Genomic DNA, 20711 nt, shown 5'->3' on the forward strand with positions numbered 1-20711 from the left:
ATCAAGTAGGAAACGCGTGCGCACACACTCACGCTGCATGGTACCAACATCAGTCAACAAGGGGGAAAGATTTTTATTAAACTAAGATTAGAAGTTGTGTGGGGTCAAAGAGGTTAATTGGAATTACTGCTTTTCCTCAATCATATGTGTTTAACAAGGAATTGAGCACAGAAAATAGCCCCCCCACACTAGGGGTGGAAGTCCCCCCCTCAGATCCGCCCCTGCTACATGGCTGAATAAAAGTAAGAGTGGCGTTTTGTTTTGAAAGTCCCGACCGGAAGTGGTGCTAACAGGTAACCTGCTGCTTAGCTTAGCTTCACAGTTCCGGGTCCATGTGGTCACTGTGAGGAGAGCTGCAGGTAAGTTTCACTCTCCTTTAACAGGCTAATCAAAATAAAAAATGAGATCCGCAGAAGACCGGAACAGTTTCATTTATAAAGTTACTCTGTGTGAGACAGAGTCTTCTCACCTGCTGTCATTTAAGCTAACGTGAGCTCGCTGTCTGTCAGTAACGTGTGACAGTGTGTGCACATTAATATCCGTCTCTGTTTGTCTTTTACAGGTTTCACTGCCATAAGTTCTGTGTCAAAGCCCAACTTTAATTATTCTATATTCATTTTATTCAAGTGTTTTGCTTCATGCTGTAACTTTTCCATAAACCTCAGTTACACCTGTATTATAACTGTATTATGGTCACATATAGACACATATCTGCTGTCTTATACTTTTAGTATTATCATTAAAATATTCATTTTAATTCTATTACAATTATTTGCTAATATTATTATGTGCTACACAATTTAAAAGTGGACATAAACTGTATGAAACATGCACCTATTGGTGCACAATAGGTATGAGCAAGAGCAAAACTCCTGATGCATTAAAATTACATCGCTGCTGCAGATGAATGGAGCCGAACACATCATTTGAACATATTTCATGTGGATGGGTCATATCTGTCAGATCTGCTTCATAATCTCAGTACGAGGGGTTTTACTTGTCGTGGTGGTTGATCATTAATCAATATGCAGCAGGATGCTAAGAAAGCCGTGGGTGGATCCACGAATTAGACCTGTATTAATATTTGCTGCAATATCTCCTTTAGTGTTTTTACTGTGTTGACATGAAGTCCACGTGTCGTCCATCCTCTGTGCTGCTGCTGCTGCTGCTGCTGCTCATGGAGGTGAGCCGTGTGTCTCTTCAGGAAAGCAGCAAGCCCAATTTTGTCCTGATAATGGTGGATGATATGGGAATTGGAGACCTGGGCTGCTATGGCAATAAAACACTGAGGTAAAAACATGTTTTCACTTTGCTTGTGTGCCTCGGTGACCTGAGTGCAGTTTTACTGCTGTGGGTTAGGAAAATGATTCTCACGGGTGCAAGGCTGCTTGCTGCTACTTTTGCGGACGTGTACTTGTAAATATTGGATTTCCTTTTTTACTTTACCTGACCTTTTGTATCCCTTTGTTCCCCAATTTGATGTGCCTCAGTCTTTGAGTGTGATTCTTGTCACCATTGTCCTCACTGTGGAGGCTGTAAACAGCGCCGCCGATCCCCATGCTTTCAAGCAGGCATCATACACCAGGTAGTTGGACCAGTTTCTCATCCAAAACAACAGGAAATAATCACCTGTGTTTTTCTGTTATGACATCAGCATAAACTGCCGTGACTGGTTCAGCCCCTTTCTTTATTATTTGGTTGTAGTTGTCCCATAATCTCCCTTGTATGGAATGGTTTAAAGCTACAGTAAACAGTTTCTACTGTTGTGTATTTAAAAAAATCTGAAAGTGATTTGCACAACTTGTGCCACAGTTAGTCTGACGCAGACTTTTTAAGATCCCAGACAAAATCCATAAGGATCATCTATCCTTATGGCCTTCACAACAGGTCGTCTAGTTTCACACATCTTGACCTGAAGATAATACTTTACGGTAAGACTTTGGACTTTTTCAGACAGAGATCCTTGTATACTGGTCGCTCTAATGTTCTTTATAATAAGCTGCAACTACCGAGGTTTTTTCACATTTTTGCAGTTTGTCAGAAATTTAGGGATTTGGTGACTATGGAGACTCCACTGCCAGTCTGTAGTAGTCCATAGTTGTTTCTAACCTCAGGACACTTATGGCAACAAAGAAATCACTTTCTCTGTTTGGAAAAAATGCTGTAAAAATATGTTTATTTGCTTCTTGTTAAAAAAAAGTCTCTCTGAATGTTGAATCTGCCCTGTGACTGGTGATGAATTGTGATTCACAGGACACCTAATATTGACCAACTAGCGCAGGAAGGGGTGAAGCTGACCCACCACATCGCTGCAGCGAGCCTCTGCACCCCCAGCAGGGCAGCATTTCTCACCGGACGGTACCCGATACGATCAGGCCAGTTCAAAACCACTAAAAAGCTTTGGTGACTGGCACATTGTTTAATGTGGTTCTGCAGGCAGTGTCCACGGACAATAGAACAGTTGAACCCTGTCACGTTAAACTGCACAAACTCCACTTTGTGCAAAGCCCATTCATTTTAGCTGTTGAATAATTTGACAGGAAGATTGTGACAGGGTCATTCCACGTCCAGTGTACACTGCATTGTCAAGGTGCAGGCATTCATTTTGAATTCATATTATTATAGGTATATATCACATATGTTTAATTCAAATAAAAAGTGACATTAATATGTGATCATATTAGAGTTGTGTGATAAATTTCCTCTTTAACAGGGATAAGTGGTCGAGTCCGACCTGGGGTCTTTTTGTTTACTGCTGCGTCGGGGGGTCTTCCCAGCCATGAGGTTACGTTTGCTAAGATTGCTCAACAACAAGGCTATGAGACTGCTCTTATAGGTACGCTGGGGTCTTGAACTGATCAAGTTCTTAAGTGTGGCTCAGGATCCCCGCCTGTTTTTTATTTCAGTATGTTTTTCTTTACTTCCAGGAAAATGGCACCTGGGACTAAACTGTGAGCACAGTGACGATCACTGCCACCACCCCAGCAACCACGGCTTCAACTATTTCTTCGGTATCCCCTTGACCCATCTGCGGGACTGTCAGCCTGGACACGGCACTGTGTTCCACATAGAGAAATATTTACCATACAGGACAATGGCCGTTGTCTTGGTCTCTGCAGTTATACTCCACTACCTTGGCATCATCACCATTGGCAGAGGGCTGGTTGTGAGTCTGCTGCTTCTGTTGGTCGTGGTCACAGCTGTGATAGCAGGATTCATCATGATCATCCCAAATTTGAACTGCCTACTCATAAGGAACCACAAAGTTGTAGAGCAGCCATACACATCTGAAAACCTGACACAGAGGATGACTCACGAGGCCGTGGACTTCTTGGAAAGGTACGAGCCAGTTTTCCTGATCCACGCTGACCAAAAAACGCGATGATGGTCTCTGCTGTGCTGAACATAGCCCTTTCGAGAGGAGGCAGTATAAATAAAGTGCATTTCAATTAGTGTCTTTTACCTCAAATGTTACTTTAAACATAATCCTGTATGATTTGAAGTAGATTGATTCCACTGAATTTATGTTTATGCTTGGAAATAAATAGCATTTTCTGTTTTGGCAGGAACTCAGCGAGGCCCTTCCTGCTGTTTTTCTCTTTCATTCAAGTGCACACAGCAATGTTTGCTTCAGCAGCTTTCAGAGGAACGAGCCGTCACGGCATCTATGGAGACGCCGTCCACGAGGTGGACTGGAGTGTAGGTGTGTCAGCACAGTCTGCTTTATTTAAACAACATGCAGATATATTTGGAATTATCTGTTCGTGCTGGAGAAGACCTCACAGATGGTGCATAGAGTTTCATTTACGAAATGACGTAGCCATTTCCCTAAATCGCAGCTGTATTTGTTTAATTACTTTTTTTCAAACAAACAAATAATTGTTGAGGACTATTTTCAGTGACAGATTAATCCACACAAATCCACATTTGGTGCTGTGGTAACTGTGCACTCTGTGACAGCTGGACAGTGGCTTTATTAGGCTGAGCCAAAATAAACAAACAAAAAAAGGAAGGAACATGTCACTCAGTGCAACAGTGGGGCTCACTGATGTGTTTTTATCATAGTTTTAGGACAACGAAGGAATGAGAACATGACTTTCTTCAGTCTACACGGGTTACAAAATTTGTCAACAAACACAGTTAAGGATTCTTTGAGCAGCACACCGAAGTGACTTTGTACTGAATCTTCAGTAGTGTGATTGTAATGCTGTAAACACAGTTCAACATAGTATCTTAGTAACCGTTTTCATAATGTTGCGTAAACCTTTGAAAAAACATTGTCACATTCTGATCTATAGTAGACAGCACAGTAATTCTAGTTCCCACAGCCAGGTGTGGGTGGCTGCCAGTAAACATTTTAGTACATGAGCCTGGTTCTGCAGAGCTCGGCTGTTCTTTATTTTTTATTTTGCAGGTCATAGCGGTACCTTGAGAGGCTCTTATCATATATCATATAGTAACAACATAGCAGGAAAAGTAGAGAATACTGCGTGTCTGTGGGAAATACTTTACTTTTTAATTCGCCGGATCCGATTCATCGTTCATATGCTTATTGAAAGGACTTGAAATAGGCCATTTTCTCTGAGCTCTAATTGTTGTGCAGTCTCGGGCACAGCCTCGGCACAACAGGACCCACAATGCACTGCATGTGTGGGGCTGTTTTCCTAATGAATCTGTAATTACCCCAATTATTTTAGCTTAAGGAGTACTATGTCAGCACAAAGGAGTGGGGCAATAATTGCTTAATGTTTTGCTTGTTGAATGGGAAGAGAATTGTTACTTCCTATTCTTCCTTCCTTCCTTTCTTCCACTCGGTTGCAAATAGAACACTTGAACTTTTCTATCCGTAGAAGTCAGCGCAACATTATCATCCTAAAAGCCCAGTGTGGAGCAGCTCTTCAAAGCTCCACTAATCCAGTACTTTGGTAGAAAGTCCTCCTTTAGACCTTTGTCTTAGTTTTATGGTCCACAACTCAACGTTGCAGTGCAGTTGTGTTCAGCGCTGTCATCAGTCTGTTTTACAGCAGCAGCTGTAACAGCAGACAGTTAGAGGCCAACGCAGTCGAACATTAGCAACTACAGAGACAGAAATCTCTCGTAGTAGATGGGGGAGACCAAAAACAGAGTGAACACCGGTCTCTAACAGAACAGCATATGCTTGATTATCTTACTCTGTGTCTGTTGTGTATTTGTACCCATCTCTTAGCTCTGTGTTTGAGTACTGAGAGAGTACTCCTGTTCAATTTGTGGAAAGGAGTTTAGTTGGAAGGTCACACACAGCTGCAATTAGAAGTTAGGGGCTCATGCACAGTTAGAAGAGAAGAGACTGGTGTGAAATGATACAGGAGAGAAGGCTCCCTGATGAACGGTGAGTTTTGTAAGCCAGCCTCTGTCAGCGATGCTCTTTCATCTCTGCTAGGCGCTGGTCTCAGGGAGCAAGTTGTTCCTTTGTTGTTTTTTACTGCATATATTCGCACTCAGAAAGTAGAACTGAAGTGACATCTATTACAAGATGATTAGTTAAATCATTTTGCGACTTTCAGTCAAATAAAAGACTTTTTTTCCAGTCATATATTTTTTCAGTGAAGAGTTCTTTAAGATATTTTCTGGTCTTGTTTTCGTGAACGCAGTATCGTGCCTTGTCTTGTCTCATGAGGCTTCAACCGTCAATGTCAGTGTTGTTGATTGCATAATGTACTTTTCTGAGGGAGGTGAGGTTGAAGAGCACTATACCTTAACCTCAGAATATTACGTTTAGCTGAAGAGTACAGTATAAAACATCTTTACACAACGCTTTCACATGGGTCACAGTGCAGGTGAAGAGGGATGATTGCAGGAATCACAGCCGTTATGGACAGAACGAGAACAGTCACCAACAGCTCCTAGAGCGTACATGTTGTGTGGGCGTGTGAGTGTTGTTAAGACACGCTTGATTAAAACTGTGAGCCTGTCCTTTGAACTCCCAGCTATTGTTTCATTTCAGTTTCACTGTGGTGGAGTACAGAAAACAGCAAAAAGGAAACGTGTCCAAACTGAAACAGACTGCGCTGTGTATTGTGTCTGTTCTCAGGTCAGATCACCCAGACGCTGCAGAGACTGAAACTGACAGAAAACACTCTGGTTTACCTGACTTCAGACCAGGGGGCTCACCTGGAGGAGATCTCTGCCAGTGGGGAGGTCCACAGAGGATGGAACGGAATATATAAAGGTACAGTGTGAGGAGAAGCGGATTTGCACACACAACAGTATGTGCTTCAAGGTCTATAACAAGTCTTCACCCTCCTAGAGGACAGGTCAAATCAGGTGTGATGATCACACAACTTTCCTCCACTTGTTTTCAGATTTAATATTTTCTCCAGGGTTGGAGAACTGTGTGAGAATCGATGAGGTGATGCGCCTCTAAAATAAAAATGTTAATAAACTTTCTGTGTGAGGCTGTGATTAAACTGTCTTGCAGTAGCCAGACAAAGGTTCACAGTGTGTCTTCACCCAGCAGAACTGATTCAACCAGCAGTGAGTTTTGTGAGTCAGCCTCTGTCAGCGATGCTCTTTCATCTCTGCTAGGCGCCGGTCTCAGGGTGCAAGTTGTTCCTTTAGTTACCAGCCCCACACTGCTTTTAGACTAGACGTGCTGAGTCATGGTAGCTGGATGAGAACTGCTTTCCTTTCCTGTGAGCAGCAGGCAAGTCCACAAGTTGGGAAGGAGGGATCCGGGTCCCAGGCATCCTGCGTTGGCCAGGGAAACTCCCCAGAGGCAGACAGATAGACGAGCCCACCAGCAACATGGACTTGTTCCCTACAGTGGTGCGGCTGAGCGGAGCTTCAGTCCCGGAGGACAGGTGAGGCTGTGCTGCAGCGAGACACTACTCCCACCGCACGTCAGTCAAAACAAGTGCAGCATGAAATCTAGGCCACATTTAACCAAGAGACAGGAGCACAGAGCTGCAGTGAGTCGCTGGCCTCACACTGAGGAGACATGTACTGAAGAGGGGCTGCTCAGGTGATCCAGAGGCTTTGATCAGCCACGTGGATTCACAGTAACAAGCAGCCGAACGTGCTTGTGAGGGACTTGATTTCCTGTTGACTTGCCGTCTTCTGGTCTGCAGGGACATAGACGGTCACGACCTCATGGATTTGCTGCAGGGGAAAGCCGAAAGGTCGAAGCACGAGTTTCTGTTTCATTACTGCAACTCCTACCTGAACGCAGTCAGATGGCACCCACAGAACAGTGAGTCTCCCAGTTACATGCACAGTTATCCACATGTTGTGAACAAACCTCGTGTGCACCGTAAACAACCACACAGACCGTTTATTTGTACCTTCTCATAGACATTTATTTTCTCATTTGACTTTATTCCTCTGTGTTAGTTTGTCAAATATAAACATTGCGTACGACAGGATTGATAAAATTACAAATTAAAAATGTCCTGCAGATTTAACCTAATAAGTCAGGACTTATGCTTAAAGACTATTCAAGTAAGTCCTCTCTGCAAGACATTGTTGACAAGACCACTTCAAAAACAGCACAACAGCTGTGACATTTTTGCACTCAAAGTCATTATGCTGATTTTATTATTTGAACTCATTTTCATTTCACTTGTATTGAAGCTTTAGCCATTGTTTACTACACGATATCATTCACTATGGAATAAACATTTCTCTACAAACCACTCTTCCACAAAAGTTGGGACTTTTTTCTAAAATGCAGTAACTGAATTCTGAATGTTAATTAGCTCAAATGAAAAGAGTGAAGAAAGGCTTTTTATTGCATTTCAGAAAGAGTCACAACTTTTCTTGAAATCTGAAATCCAAAGCTGCAGCGGCTGTGAAGTATCATTCAGTGGTTTTATTTGTATTTCCGCAGGTAACTCAGTTTGGAAAGCTCTTTACTTCACACCGAACTTCTACCCAGAGAATGAGACGGCTTGTTTCCACACGCATGTTTGCTTTTGTAGTCCGGACTATGTGACCTACCACGACCCTCCGCTGCTCTTCGAACTCACGAGCGACCCCTCAGAGACCACGGCGCTGACTCCCGACACCGAGCCGGCCTTTCACTCCATCTTGGCCGTGATGAACGAGGCCGCGGAGAGGCACAAGGAGTCGGTGAAGCCTGTGGAGAGCCAGTTCTCTCTATGGAACGTGATGTGGAAGCCGTGGCTGCAGCCCTGCTGCTCCACGCTCTCACAGCTCTGTCAGTGCCAGGAGGACCATTAGGGTGTCACCGGGAGACAACACATCTGTTCAGTTATCACATCTGTGGCCTCAGCACAACCTGTGTGACTCTGTTAGACGTGTACATAGGGAACTTAACTTCAGGGAAAAAAAATATATTTGACCTGTTATTTCAAAGCAGGTTGAGATTTTCAGAGGTGTTTTTGCTTTAAAGGCAGAGGGAGTGACAGTCATGAAGCAGAAACAGTCATTTACACAGAGACCAGACACTGAATGTGCAGTCTATCAGCGCTGAAAGTGGAGGCGGCCGTTTGATTGTGGACGACCTTCTCAGGGGGGCTTTTCATCCCTTTCAGACTCTGCAAACAGCACATCTGACAGTCTGTGTCTCACAGGGTAGAGCAGGTCATCCACGTACTGCAGGGTCGGCGGTTTGCAGGATGCTGCAGTGGGCTGATGTGAGAAAGAGGCTGTTGTAAGAAAATATAAGTTGGACCAATCCATTTGCATAAATAGTAAATTACAGCCCACTAATCACATAATAATTACTCACTAATAATCCTCTTATTACACAATTACTAGTGCAAAATAAGTTTAAAATGTTCATGTAATGACCTGGTGATTTAGCCACAGTTAATAAAACAGCAGCACGTGAAATAAAATTCAGTTTATTTGATCTTGGTTTTCATTTCATGGAACTTTGTGCACTATTAAGGCACTATTAATTCCTGTAAAAAAAAGCATAACAAAACTAACAATGTTTTATTAAAAATATAATTTTATTATACAGTACATAAAATTCCCTTTTTTTTTAAAATTCTTTCTTAATTTTAAACTTGTTTTATACTAAATATTTGTATTTTAATTACAATTGTGGCCACATTGCCAGGTAACGATATCAACATTTCAAACTTGCTGTAATTTCATTTGAATTGTGCAACAGTTACTGGGTAATGTAACTAACATGCAGTAATTTACTTGGTTACAATCTGTTTTTTAAAGGCTGAACTCACTGTTTCTGCTAATAGTGGAAAATGACACTACATCATACATATATCTGTACCAGTACTATATAAAGGGGTTGGTGAAGTGGTGTCTTTGGTGAAATATTGCATTATGGGAAATGTAGGTTTCAGGGGTTTTTAAGCTGATCTGTCTTTTTGCCCACTTGCTGTTCAGTCTCTGAAGTACAAGTTTCAGTTTCTGAAAGCATGAATGCTGATAAAGTGATTGTTTACATCAAAAACGTTGAAAATAAAGAATCAAAAAGCATTCAGTGCAATTTAATGTGTATTCATATCTGATTTACTGCTGTATCATCAAAATGTTCCTTTAATATTCTCCATATAAGTTCTTATCTCCATTGCTTCAGTCTGGACTTGTTATCACCACTACCTGCTCTCTGCTCTGAGCTGTGTGTCTGTGTGCTTGTTATTAATGACATTTTCAATGGTCACGAACAGAAATAGAAGCTACACTGTTGGTGGTATCAGTCACTCAGCAGCGGTAAACTGGCATCTGGCCATACGCTGATGTCTGACCGCAGTGTTGAGGCTTTGACTGGCAGCGTACACCTCTGACACCCAGCTACAGAGCAACTGAGAAAGATGAGCAGTTGCAGGTCATGATCCTGCCTCAGCACCTCAGGAGAGCTGCTGCAGATTGTTTTCGTCTTATCGTTAAAATACGTTTGTCTTATTAGTATCACACAAACAGAGAACCAGCCGAGGCTCTGTTTGGGATGCTGTGGAAATTCTCTGAAATACAAAATGAAATCAGTGATGAACAGTGACAAAGAGAGAGCAGTCTGATATCCACATCCTCCTCATGTTAGTAGCAAACATAGTCCAGCTGCAATGACACCACTATGATGTCTTCCCATATGGAACCTGATCTTGTTTATTCATCTGTGCCACAGAACTCCAAAAATGACCCAGAACACTAGTTAAAGTATAGAAGACGAGAGTGGCGCACAGCAAGACCCAACATCCCTCCATACATAATGCAGTGGAGAAAATAATCATTAAGTAGCTATTATGTTATTGTGTTTTTCCCGGCGGGGGCCTCAGGAAGCAGTGGTTTGTTTTTGCAGCGCGGGAGGTTGTTGTTTATGAGCTTTAGTGGAGGCGGCTCTCATACCTGCCGGATGGATCTCTCAGCAGGAACATCTAGTGTAGTAATGTGATTATGGTGCTGCAATCACATTTCCCAAAGTGGCTCAAGCAGAAGAGCAGCATATTCCTGACTTGCAGAGAGGGAGTTTGGTTAAGTCCAGACCTACTGAGTGTACTGCATTCATTTCTGGTTAGTTTAAAGCTCTCGCTGCGCCGTTTTTTACGGTCACACGGTTTCTCCATGCTTATCGGAGTGGCCACGTGCCGCAGGTGCACTGAGTTTCACTTCTGTACTTTGAAGTCAGCAGCTGGGTGATAGCTGGCCTGTTTCCTCACGGAGAGGGAGTTCTCCTACAAGACAAGCTGCAATATATATAATGCGTGCCGTCTTTGGCACCGAGTGGAAACTGTAATTCTAGACAGGCCTTAATTGAGCCTCATTATGATAACAAGCAAGTGGGCTCATGTAATACAGCAGGGAAACACCAGCAGGTACATCACTGTGCATCTGCATTCTCCTGGTTCACACTAATGTGTTTATCACGAACTGCACTTTGACGCTTAAAAACACTAGTTGATCTTAGTCAAACGGTTCTGAATTCTCTGTATAAAGAAACAATATGAAGACAACATATCAAATGTTGAAACTGACACATTTGCTTTTTAACAACCGTTGCAATTATGCTTATTTAAAAAAAACATGTTTACCACTGTGTTACATCAGCCCGTCTTTTAACATCACTCTACAAAGGTTGCACTCCACAGAGAAACAGATTAAGTTTACAAAAATCTCTTTGGCTTTAGCAGTGGAGGATGATGTGTCCATTATGTCCAAAAAGAATTTCAAATGTTAGCTCATCAGACCACAGGACAGTTTCCACTTCACCTCAGTCCTCCTTAAATGAGCTCAGACACAGAGAAGATGCCAATCTTTCTGGGTTTAAATATATATATATATATATTTTTATTACATCTTAAGAGTTTTAAATCTGCATTTGTGACTGTAGCTGAACTGTGTACACTAAGAATGGCGTTCATGCAGTGATTTCCATTAAATCCTGTCCGTTTTTGTGTAGTGTGTTAAGGGTGCATGAAGCCTTGATCGTCTGAATCTTTTAATATTATGGAGCAAAATTCAGTTTTACATCGAGAATATATTTTAAGTTAAGTTGTCCACACAGTCTTTTGTCCCACCCTTACTTCTGAAGAAGACTGTATGATTGTGATGTTGGCATTCTGACATTCTCCAGCACAGACAACAGACAGAGGTTTAAAAGTGGTACTTAAAGTACATCACTACTGTGATGTCACCATTCAGAGAGGGTAGGAATATCACCGCGGTTGGACTGGTGGTGGTGAAGAGTGAAGAGTGATGCTAAGGATCAGGATGGATGTGGTGTGGAGCCAGACATGACATTGATTCTGATAAAACAGGATGGAGGAGGGTTGCATCAATCTCACTGAAACGACAGCTGACAGCAGCAGAGAAAGGAACAGTTTTGACTTGACAGCAACAAGATGATTGGCTCACAGAGGCCGTGGCGAAGTGCACTGAAAATGTGTTTGTGTGTGTGTGTGTGTGTGTGTGGGACAAAGTGAACACTCACCCACTCACAGCACAACAGCTCCACAGGTCAATAACTCTACAAAGAACTTTGGAATCTGCTGAAACTTTAAAGTATCTCCTCAGATGTAACAGTCCTTCAGTCTGTTGTGGTTCGAGTGTGTGTGCTCAAACTGCACAAGTATTGATAACCAATACCAAGCCCTAAAGTCATCTCATAGTCTTGATATGTTGTGGTCAATTGATCAAAGGTCTTATTTAATGTTACAGTCTGAGCACTAACAGCTGGTCTGTGTGTAGATGTGAAACAGTCAATGCGCTTCAGCACTCCTGAATGAACCTGCTCACGTCTCCTGATGGAGGAAATCAAACAACGATCCAGCAGCACAGCAACTGAAACACGGTCGCTTCGAACACGACGCTCTGCGTTTGTGTGGGAACTTCCAAAACGTATAAGAGCAGCACAAACGTCCCGTGAAGCTCTGTGATATCCAGCGTTCTTTTCCTTACGGCTTCAAGCTGAGAGAAATGAAATGTGCCCTTGAAAAATTGCAGAAGCGTCCGTGTTCACATGAGGGCTTTTCAACTGGCATCACAAAGCAGCATTTATTTCATCTGAAGCTCACTACAATACACACACCTTGATGCTCCTAAACTGATGCCTCGTCCCTGGGAATTTTAAAGAAAAAGCATCTTAAAGAATTTAGCCAAACAAACCAACACAGGTGATGCTCAGAGCGAGTCCACACAGCTGCTGGATCGATGTGTTTGAAGTTTCTCTACAGCATCACCGCCTTGGAAACACTGTTTCGATAGATTTTTTTTATTTTCTTTAGAAAAACTAAAATCACACAAGAAATCAATCCAGTAAAATCGATCGAATTCATTCTCGTTTTTTTGTAAGTGGTACTTCAGGTTGGTGCTTGACCCGTACGTCAGCTCGTCCAGCCGTCTCTCTTTAGGAACCTCATGGCGTCCATGAAGCCTTCTTCACATAACGACTGCATGCAGCTGGTGGGTGGAGGGAACAGAGCCTGGTTCAGACGTCTGATGTTCTCCACAGAGAACTGAGGAAACCAAAGACGATACTACGTTTATGTCAAATCTGTGTGTGTGTGAGCGTCATAACAAATACAACAGTGTAGCACATATGAATACGATCCAAACCCCACTTCTACAAAAGTTATGATGGTTTCTAAATGCAAGAAAAATGAAAAAGAAAAAGTTGGAACAGAGGGAAGATTGAAAAATGTATAAAATATTTAAGTAACACACTTTTGGATTTTCCCAAAAGAAGTGAGGGGATCATGAGTGGGTTCAACAGGAGAATCCACTAGAAGCAGATTGTAAAAAGATTCATAAAATCATTCATAAAAAAAAAAAAGACATCTCTGCGTTAAGACCACAGGCAAAAACCACTGCTGGACGTGTGTGACCTTCAAGTCCTTCAAGGCCAACTCTAAATTTAATTATATTTACAAAATACAATTAGGCTCAGTGAAGATGCTGAAAATATATTTGTACTTCTGTCGGGTAAATAAAGATGAACTGACTGAAACTGTTTTAGTTTTTCACTGTGGAAACTGTTTTTAGGGTGCCCCAACTCATCTCATCTCATCTCATCTATATATTTACATATATAAACATACACGTCCAGTCGCAGTGAGTGAGGGGAAGATGAATTCCTAAGTGAATCTGCTGTCGTGTGTGGAGACCAGCAGGTCTCACACCACAGACAGGTAGTTTCTTGCCTTACGTACACAATGCTGCACATTTAATGTGCTGTCAGACACCGGTAGATAACTGTCTTCCACAAGCAGCCGACTCGTGCATGAAGCCATAAGCCAGCTGGAGTCCATTTTTAGTTCAGTTGGCCTCAGTCGGCTCGGACTGTGTTCAGGGCTCGTGTCAGAATTTCTTTCAGCTCTGTTCCTGTTTCGTTTTCTCATTCGCTTGTACCTTCTCAGATCAGACTGAAATTCTAAAATATTGTCATTCACATCATGGTCACTTGTGCACATCATGTCACTTCTTTGGTTGGTGGTAATCATGCAAAGATATGTCATTCTCTGCTCTTGTCATCAATTTTTATTCAGTTGACCTATTATATAGTTCACTGTGCAATAGTCTTACTCCTCAAAACACCTAGTCATTAGTTCATCGTATAAGTCATTAACTGCAAAATGGTTGACCAAGTTGTCATAATGTGACAAACATATTTCTATACATCTCCATTATATGTTTTTTTCTAAATCTGTCCTGAATTGGTAAATTGCTCTCAGGTGACTTGACTTCCTCTAACAAAGGTGCATCTCACTGACAATCAATGGGCAAGTATATACTGTATATGGCTGAAGCAAAACACAATGTTCTATATCTGACAATGGAAGGACAAGGAATTGCATACACAAATGACCCTCCTGGCTGCCATGGATGCAGCGTGTGATGACATCACAGCAGACGCTTGCAGAGGCTGGATAAGACACTCTAAAAGATTCTTTCCACGCTGCATTGCAAGAGAGGATATTCGCTGTGATGTGGATGAGAATTTGTGGCCTAACATACAGGAACGACAAGAGGTGTAGGAAGACCACACCAATTCCTACTGCACTGCCTGTACTGTTGTACAGAATATTGTCTTTTTTTTCCCTTTGTGTTACTGTTTGCAGTGGGTTTTTTCTATGTTGGTATGACGTGGTCTGTCAACAAATTACAATATAAACAATAAAAGTGTAAATGTGAATCTTGTCCAGTCTCTTGCAATCAAACAAAAAGGTGTAACTTACATTTTACAATAATTGTCATCAAAACTTTAGCCATAGTTTACATCAGAACCTCCCTCTAAAGTACACAGTTATATTGACAACATGACTAAGTAATTTGACTGTCTTGTTCGTAGACAATGACACAAGGACTTGACATTCTGATGGCACTGACATGTTCAGTGACATAAAGACTTAGTTTTGAGAGATGAACTAAAGATTTTGAGCAAGTTACAGGCTTTTGCAAGAAATCCATAGTGTTTTGCTGTTTGTACAAATTGTTTTGAGAAATGCACACACGTATTTGCAAACTTCAATTCTGATCTGAGAATTGTACTAAAGCGACTGAGAAAAACTGTAAATCTTCCTCATTCTGACGGTCACTAGTTCTCTCATCGCCATTTTCCAAAAGCATAAATGAAGAATAGTAGTAGTTTTGTAGCCCCTCTTTCTGATACTCCTGAGCATCAAATGTGGACTGATTTGATAATAAAAATAGTTCCCCACAACAGCTCCTCCCTCTGTTTTGAAAAGTAAAAAGATGAGTTTCACATCATTTGTTAGCCTGTTTGCATTAAGGTGTTCAGCAGAGTGGGGCTTATTTATTTATTCCTCAGAATAATAAATGGGATCTTTAAATCCACCCACAAATTGAACCACTCTCTGGAGACTGAAGAAATGATCCAGTCCTCACCATTATGTTCATGTTGGCCAGTCTCAGTGGGACGTTGAAGCGCCCCCTGTGGATGGGGCACACATCCTGCAGGCCCGCGAAGGGCGACACAGTGATGGTTCGTCCAACGGGCAGAACTGGCAGGCAGTCAGAGAATCCTCCATCGATCCATTTCTGATGGAACAAAACCAGAGAGTCGGTGAGGACGGCCCGTCAAGCAGGTCATGGCAAAGGATGTGATGTAGAAAAATCCAAGCTGTTAGGCTGGACGATAGCTCTGTTCTATGTGTAGGTGAACCAGCATACTGACACCGAAGCAGCTATTTTAGGAAAATATGTTAATAATTCGATGCAATTGTACTTTATCAGTAACTGCCAGAAATTATGGGTCAATGTTTTATAGCACCTCAAATGTGACTTTTACTTTAGAACGTCTCTTGATTGAATCAGTAAAAATGATTGAGAGTGTGTGTGTGTGTTGTGTGACTTGTCCTCAGTACCAATTGATCAGTCACTGTCACGAATGATTGACTGTTGTTTTTACTGCACATCACAATTTAATAACAAAGCCATTTCAAGTTGAGAAGTAAAGGACTTTTATTCTGGAATTACCTCTTCTCTGAACTCCACTGGGCTGAGTCCAGCATAGACAGGTACAAAGCTGCTGGCCAGCAGAGCCTGGAGAAGTAACAAGTCATGTCACAGTCACATGAAACAAGGATTTGTCAGCATTTACCTTATGTAAATGTCACATAAAGGTGAAACGGTGGTTACAGTTAAACTGTGATATACAGTAAGTAGACATTCATTTCACGAGTATTGACTTTGTTGGTGTCATTTTCTGGTCAAAGCAGTAAAAAGCTACCAGCAGGCTGTAGAACTGAGAAAAACAAGAATGTAAAACAATCAGAAATATTTATGAGAGGGTTTTAAACTGAAAGGCACAGTGTTATATTTAAAGAGTGTGTGGGTGGGTGTGTATGGAGAGGGGTGGGGGGTCACCTTTATGAGCTCCTCCCTGGAGGTAAACCTGGACACGATGTGGTTCTTGCCGTTTTTGGAGTGTGTTATTGAGACGTGGAGGCGGTCAGTGGCCAGACTGTGAGCGTCACTGGGCAGAATCTCTTCTATCCCCTCTCTGGAGAGTATCCACACACAGATGCTCATTTGTCTGCTTTTTATTAATAATATCCCCACAGGGCACCATAAACACACTGCTTTTTACAGCAATATGTAGTTAATTCTCAATCTGTTGCATATATACAGAGGCACTGAAGCATACTAATGAAGTATGTAGCAATATAATCAGCTTACAGTTCAATCTAATGCACAACACATAGTCTTTGTGCTGAAATTAAAATGCTCAACAGTAGATCTAAGACTAAGGCTAATACTAATCGGTTTTGTTGCCTAAACCTAACCTCACATTGAACTCCACTCTTTACTGTGATAGCCGTGTGCTTTGTTACAAGAACTGTTATGGGAAAGTTTAGGAGTAAGAGGAAACTAATTCCACCCATATCAACTTTTACCCCAAATGCAATGTTGTGCTAATCAGAATCTCAAGTTTTCCTAGAGTATTAACGTAACACTTTGCTCAGTATCACAACATTTAAGTGCGTTCTGCTGAATCATTACCGGAGTGTGAACATGAAGTCGTGTCCTGGTGTGACGGCTCCAAGCGGCTGTCGTCTGACCCTCTCAGCAAACCTGTAGGTGAACTCTTTACAGCGCTGGAAAACAAGGAAACAAACACGGATGATGATTCCTCATTCATAAACCGAGCCACACCGAGTTACAGTGACATGAAAGAGAAGAGAGAGAGCGCTAATCCTTACAAATCACAGAACACATGAAAAAAACATTTACAACGTTGTCTGCAAAATAACTGATCACAAAGCTGAATCCAATTATTTTTGTCTCTCAGCATGTTATGTCCACTTCACTCTACTGTTTAATGGATACTAGATTTTTAAGAGTCAGATCAAGAGAGCAGACAGGTCTCCTGCTGGGACGTCTGATGTTGAACCTGAGAGCAGCACTGCACCCCAATGAATGAAGTCGTAATTCCACATTAACAAACTGCCAGCACTACTGTGACTACAACTTTTACTCTCAAACGTTCCAATTTATTTATTTTTTTCTAAATTATATAAACATTTAACTCAGGGATCTTTAATAAACCCCTTTAGGACACCAAAGGGTTCCCCAACCACATCATTGTTAACCACCACTCGCCTGCACGATCCGATCCTCTCTCTCTGTCTTGTGAGCGAGGAGGCCATTACTCTACCTCTAACTTGTCAGGAGCCGTGATCATTACAGCAGCAGCCAGGGCCCCAGCCGAGGCACCTGCACAGGCCCTAAGGGAGGCCAGCAGCTTGTTCCCGTGGCACAGAAAGGCCTCCACAGCACCCAAGTGGTAGATCCCCAAGAAACCACAAGCAGCAAAGGACAGGTTCAGGACCGTCATCCTCCACCTGCAGAGACGCATTGAGTGCAAACAAACAAATTATTTCTCTCAATTTACAGTGAAACAGTCATAAATCAGTCTGTTACATGTTTATTACCAACACGATATAATGATCAAGCTGATTAAACAACAGTAAGGTTTCCGACAGTGATGCTCACTTGATAATTAGCGGACATCATCAGTGTGTTAATGATTGGAAGCTGTGTATTCAGCAGCTTGTCCTGTGATTGGTTAGAAGAGTGAGCCTCACGTCTGGCTCAGTGTTCGTTTTTATATTGTTATTAATAATAATAACTTTAGCTTTAAATGAACGTTTTTATGTGGCAGCATAAACCCAGACAGGCCTTTGACTGGACGTTACAACTAAAGTAACGTAACGTCGACAGTCGTCATTGTATTGTATGTCTACGTATGAATATTAGTAATATGACCAGTAATAGTTACACAGTAACTAAGGTCTGTCTATCGCACTACACCTCCTTATGGGCTCATTTATCAGACTCTATACAGAAGGTAACGTTAGATAAAGGTAACGTTAGATAAAGGTAACGTTAAATAAAGGTAACGTTAAATAAAGGTAACGTTAGATAAAGGTAACGTTAGATAAAGGTAACGTTAAATAAAGGTAACGTTAGATAAAGGTAACGGTAACGTTAGCTAACATGTTGAGCACCTACCGTGTGAAAAGTTTGAGCTCCAACACTGACGACGTTTGGCCTTAACCCATTATTTACGGCTACACTTAGCTACAAAGATATTTCACTTGTCGATAAAATAAAAACTATAGTTTCAGATGGATGAATGACAGCGAAGCTCCAACGTTTTGTTTGTATTTTATTAAACGTTTCACAGAAACTTCGGTTCACACCGGAAGACGACGGACCACTTCCGGTCCTCACTTTCAAAATAAAACCACAACTCGAAATAACCTGTCCCACGCTTACGTCACTTTTCACTTGCACAATATTTTGCAAACTATATGTTTATAATATGCTTTTCAATGAAAACAGTCGAAACAAATGTTTCCTGTTACTAACGTGGGGTGCATAATAGAAGAGAGCAACAAATCAACAAGACTTACTTAGCTGGTTGAGTCGTGCATGCTCTCCAAGGTTAAATAGCTTGTTGATGTTTTTTAAGAAAGCTTTATAAAATTGTGGTTATTCGAAATCTGTCTTCATTCATTGATTCCAACCTGCTTTCCCTGTTTTAAAAGTGCAGTCACATCTAAATCTTCCCATGCACATGTAGCTACGTGACATGAGGCAATCTCATACATGTGGGGAATAGCTCCCATCTCCTTTGACAGATCACACCTGGGACGTTTGATTGCTATGTCATCTTGACAATACATGGTTGCTCAGTCCACCAGCTCCAGCAGCCACACTGAAATGCAGGCTGACGTCTGCAAGGCGAGACTCAAGGTCTGTTTGAAATAACACACACATCTCACATCCACGACTGATTCGAAAACAAGAGAAATGAATAAATAATAAAGTAATGAAATAGTTCATCCTTTTTGAAGATGATTGTCCTAAACAACATTTGATCAAAGCAGCTTTTCAAGCCAAAACGTTGCAATAAAACACCTCTCGCATGATATCTAAGGTTCCTGTCATGTGATAATCCAAACAATAAATCGGAGTACACTTTGTAGTTTTGCCGCCTAAGGCAGAGTCCCTGGAGTTCAATTCTTCCTTTGCTACCACCTCAGTCAGCATTTATTTCCCATGGACCCGTTGCCATCGAAATTCTCAGCGTTTTGCTCTCGCCTTGCTTTCCTGGCACGTCAGCACAAATTTGCCGCTCCTTTAGTGTTGCTTATGATTCTTGCCTAAAGTGGATTAGGTGGGTAACACGCTGTGGAGAAAAAGCTGAGCTGAGCTCCATCAGAGGAAGCCACATGTTAGTGGGCAGCTGAAATAATGGACGGAGGATAATGCATTTTGTTTGGTGAAGTAACAGAGATGGTTTTAAGTTTCGAGGCAGCAGAATTGTTGTGATTATTATTCTTCCCAATATGTCTTCAGATATCCTTAAAGTCAGTTTTACTTCAGTGAGTCGTAATCCGTAGAGTATATTGTCATGTTCTTATATTTTTATAAAGGTCTTACAGCACACTAACTCAGGATGTGCATGTTGACCACAAACCCACAGTGCAAGCTATATAGTATTCATTAAAAATAAAAACAAATGACAAAAATTACTGTTAATTTCCACATATTGTTTTCCAACTACATACTGTATGTTGCTGGAATTCCTACAGTTTAGAGTTAATCTAATGTATAATAATATATTTATTCTATAGTTATGATCACAAGCTCATCCAAACAAACAAAGAAAAAGTATGGATACCATTCATAGCAGGAACACAAAAAATACATCTATATTTCTTTCATTTTAATAGTAATAATAACAGATGACTTTATTATTAACTTTGAAGCACTAAGGGTTCAGGATTCAGTGTCTTGTCCAGGAACACCTGGGGGTTCATAGATGACTACCCTACCAACTGACCCACGTAAACATTGTAAACACTGAGGATACAGCCAACCCTGTTTGATTAAACTTCATTGAAAATGTCACTGAAGAAACTTGACCAGGAGCTCCGTGTCAACGTTCAGTGTGAGCTCCTCATCTCAGCCGACTGTCTGAGCCATTTAAGTGTGAGCATAGACGCCACAGGTTCTGGCTGAGTGGGGAGGCCACTTAAAACATTTAATGTAAGTTAACACGTCCCACAGTGTCTCCCCGGATTTACTCTGTGACAGGCAACACTGACACCAAATTAACAGGTGCCTTAAGCTTTACAGTCAGTCAAACCAGTCTGCAATTACCGGAGCCACTGGATGATGGATTGTAGCAGAAACAAAGGACCAGCAGCAACGTTCATCCACACACTGCTAGTGGAGCAGCCTCATTTATTTGCCCACCTTCACCAGGTTGAAAC

At 41.7% G+C, this 20711-nt stretch overlaps 2 protein-coding genes across 3 annotated transcripts; one reads left to right on the forward strand and one right to left on the reverse strand.

Moving 5' to 3' along the window:
• Positions 1-275: 275 nt before the first annotated feature.
• sts (steroid sulfatase (microsomal), isozyme S) lies at positions 276-8851 on the forward strand. The gene is made up of 10 exons (XM_026362425.1): positions 276-359; positions 1106-1290; positions 2254-2375; positions 2714-2836; positions 2928-3339; positions 3567-3703; positions 6071-6208; positions 6680-6839; positions 7107-7228; positions 7865-8851. Exons 2-10 carry the CDS (start codon positions 1124-1126, stop codon positions 8215-8217), a joined length of 1734 nt encoding a protein of 577 aa, XP_026218210.1. The 5' UTR covers positions 276-359; positions 1106-1123; the 3' UTR covers positions 8218-8851.
• Positions 8852-8943: 92 nt separating this feature from the next.
• On the reverse strand, positions 8944-18635 carry pnpla4 (patatin-like phospholipase domain containing 4). 2 transcript variants are annotated; one of them, XM_026362426.1, is made up of 7 exons: positions 18439-18635; positions 17582-17768; positions 16927-17021; positions 16291-16426; positions 15901-15966; positions 15310-15462; positions 8944-12920 (listed from the first exon to the last, which is right to left on the reverse strand). In XM_026362426.1, the coding sequence occupies exons 2-7, from the start codon at positions 17759-17761 to the stop codon at positions 12789-12791; spliced, it is 762 nt and encodes a 253-aa protein (XP_026218211.1). In that variant the 5' UTR covers positions 17762-17768; positions 18439-18635; the 3' UTR covers positions 8944-12788. The 2 variants fall into 2 exon arrangements, with proteins under 2 accessions (XP_026218211.1, XP_026218212.1); XM_026362427.1 differs by lacking the exons at positions 17582-17768; positions 18439-18635 and adding an exon at positions 17527-17572.
• Positions 18636-20711: the final 2076 nt, after the last annotated feature.

Source organism: Anabas testudineus, chromosome 2, assembly GCF_900324465.2.
Source record: "Anabas testudineus chromosome 2, fAnaTes1.2, whole genome shotgun sequence".
Taxonomy (NCBI): Eukaryota; Metazoa; Chordata; class Actinopteri; order Anabantiformes; family Anabantidae; genus Anabas; species Anabas testudineus.

Coding starts and splice junctions, on each gene's coding strand:
- sts (XM_026362425.1), top strand. CDS start 1,124: ATGAAGTCCACGTGTCGTCCATCCTCTGTGCTGCTGCTGCTGCTGCTG. Junction 6,209..6,679: donor ATGGAACGGAATATATAAAG/GTACAGTGTGAG, acceptor TCCTGTGAGCAG/CAGGCAAGTCCACAAGTTGG. Junction 6,840..7,106: donor GCTTCAGTCCCGGAGGACAG/GTGAGGCTGTGC, acceptor TCTGGTCTGCAG/GGACATAGACGGTCACGACC.
- pnpla4 (XM_026362426.1), bottom strand. CDS start 17,761: ATGACGGTCCTGAACCTGTCCTTTGCTGCTTGTGGTTTCTTGGGGATC. Junction 17,022..17,581: donor CGGCTCCTGACAAGTTAGAG/GTAGAGTAATGG, acceptor CTTGTTTTCCAG/CGCTGTAAAGAGTTCACCTA. Junction 15,967..16,290: donor CCAGGGAGGAGCTCATAAAG/GTGACCCCCCAC, acceptor TTACTTCTCCAG/GCTCTGCTGGCCAGCAGCTT.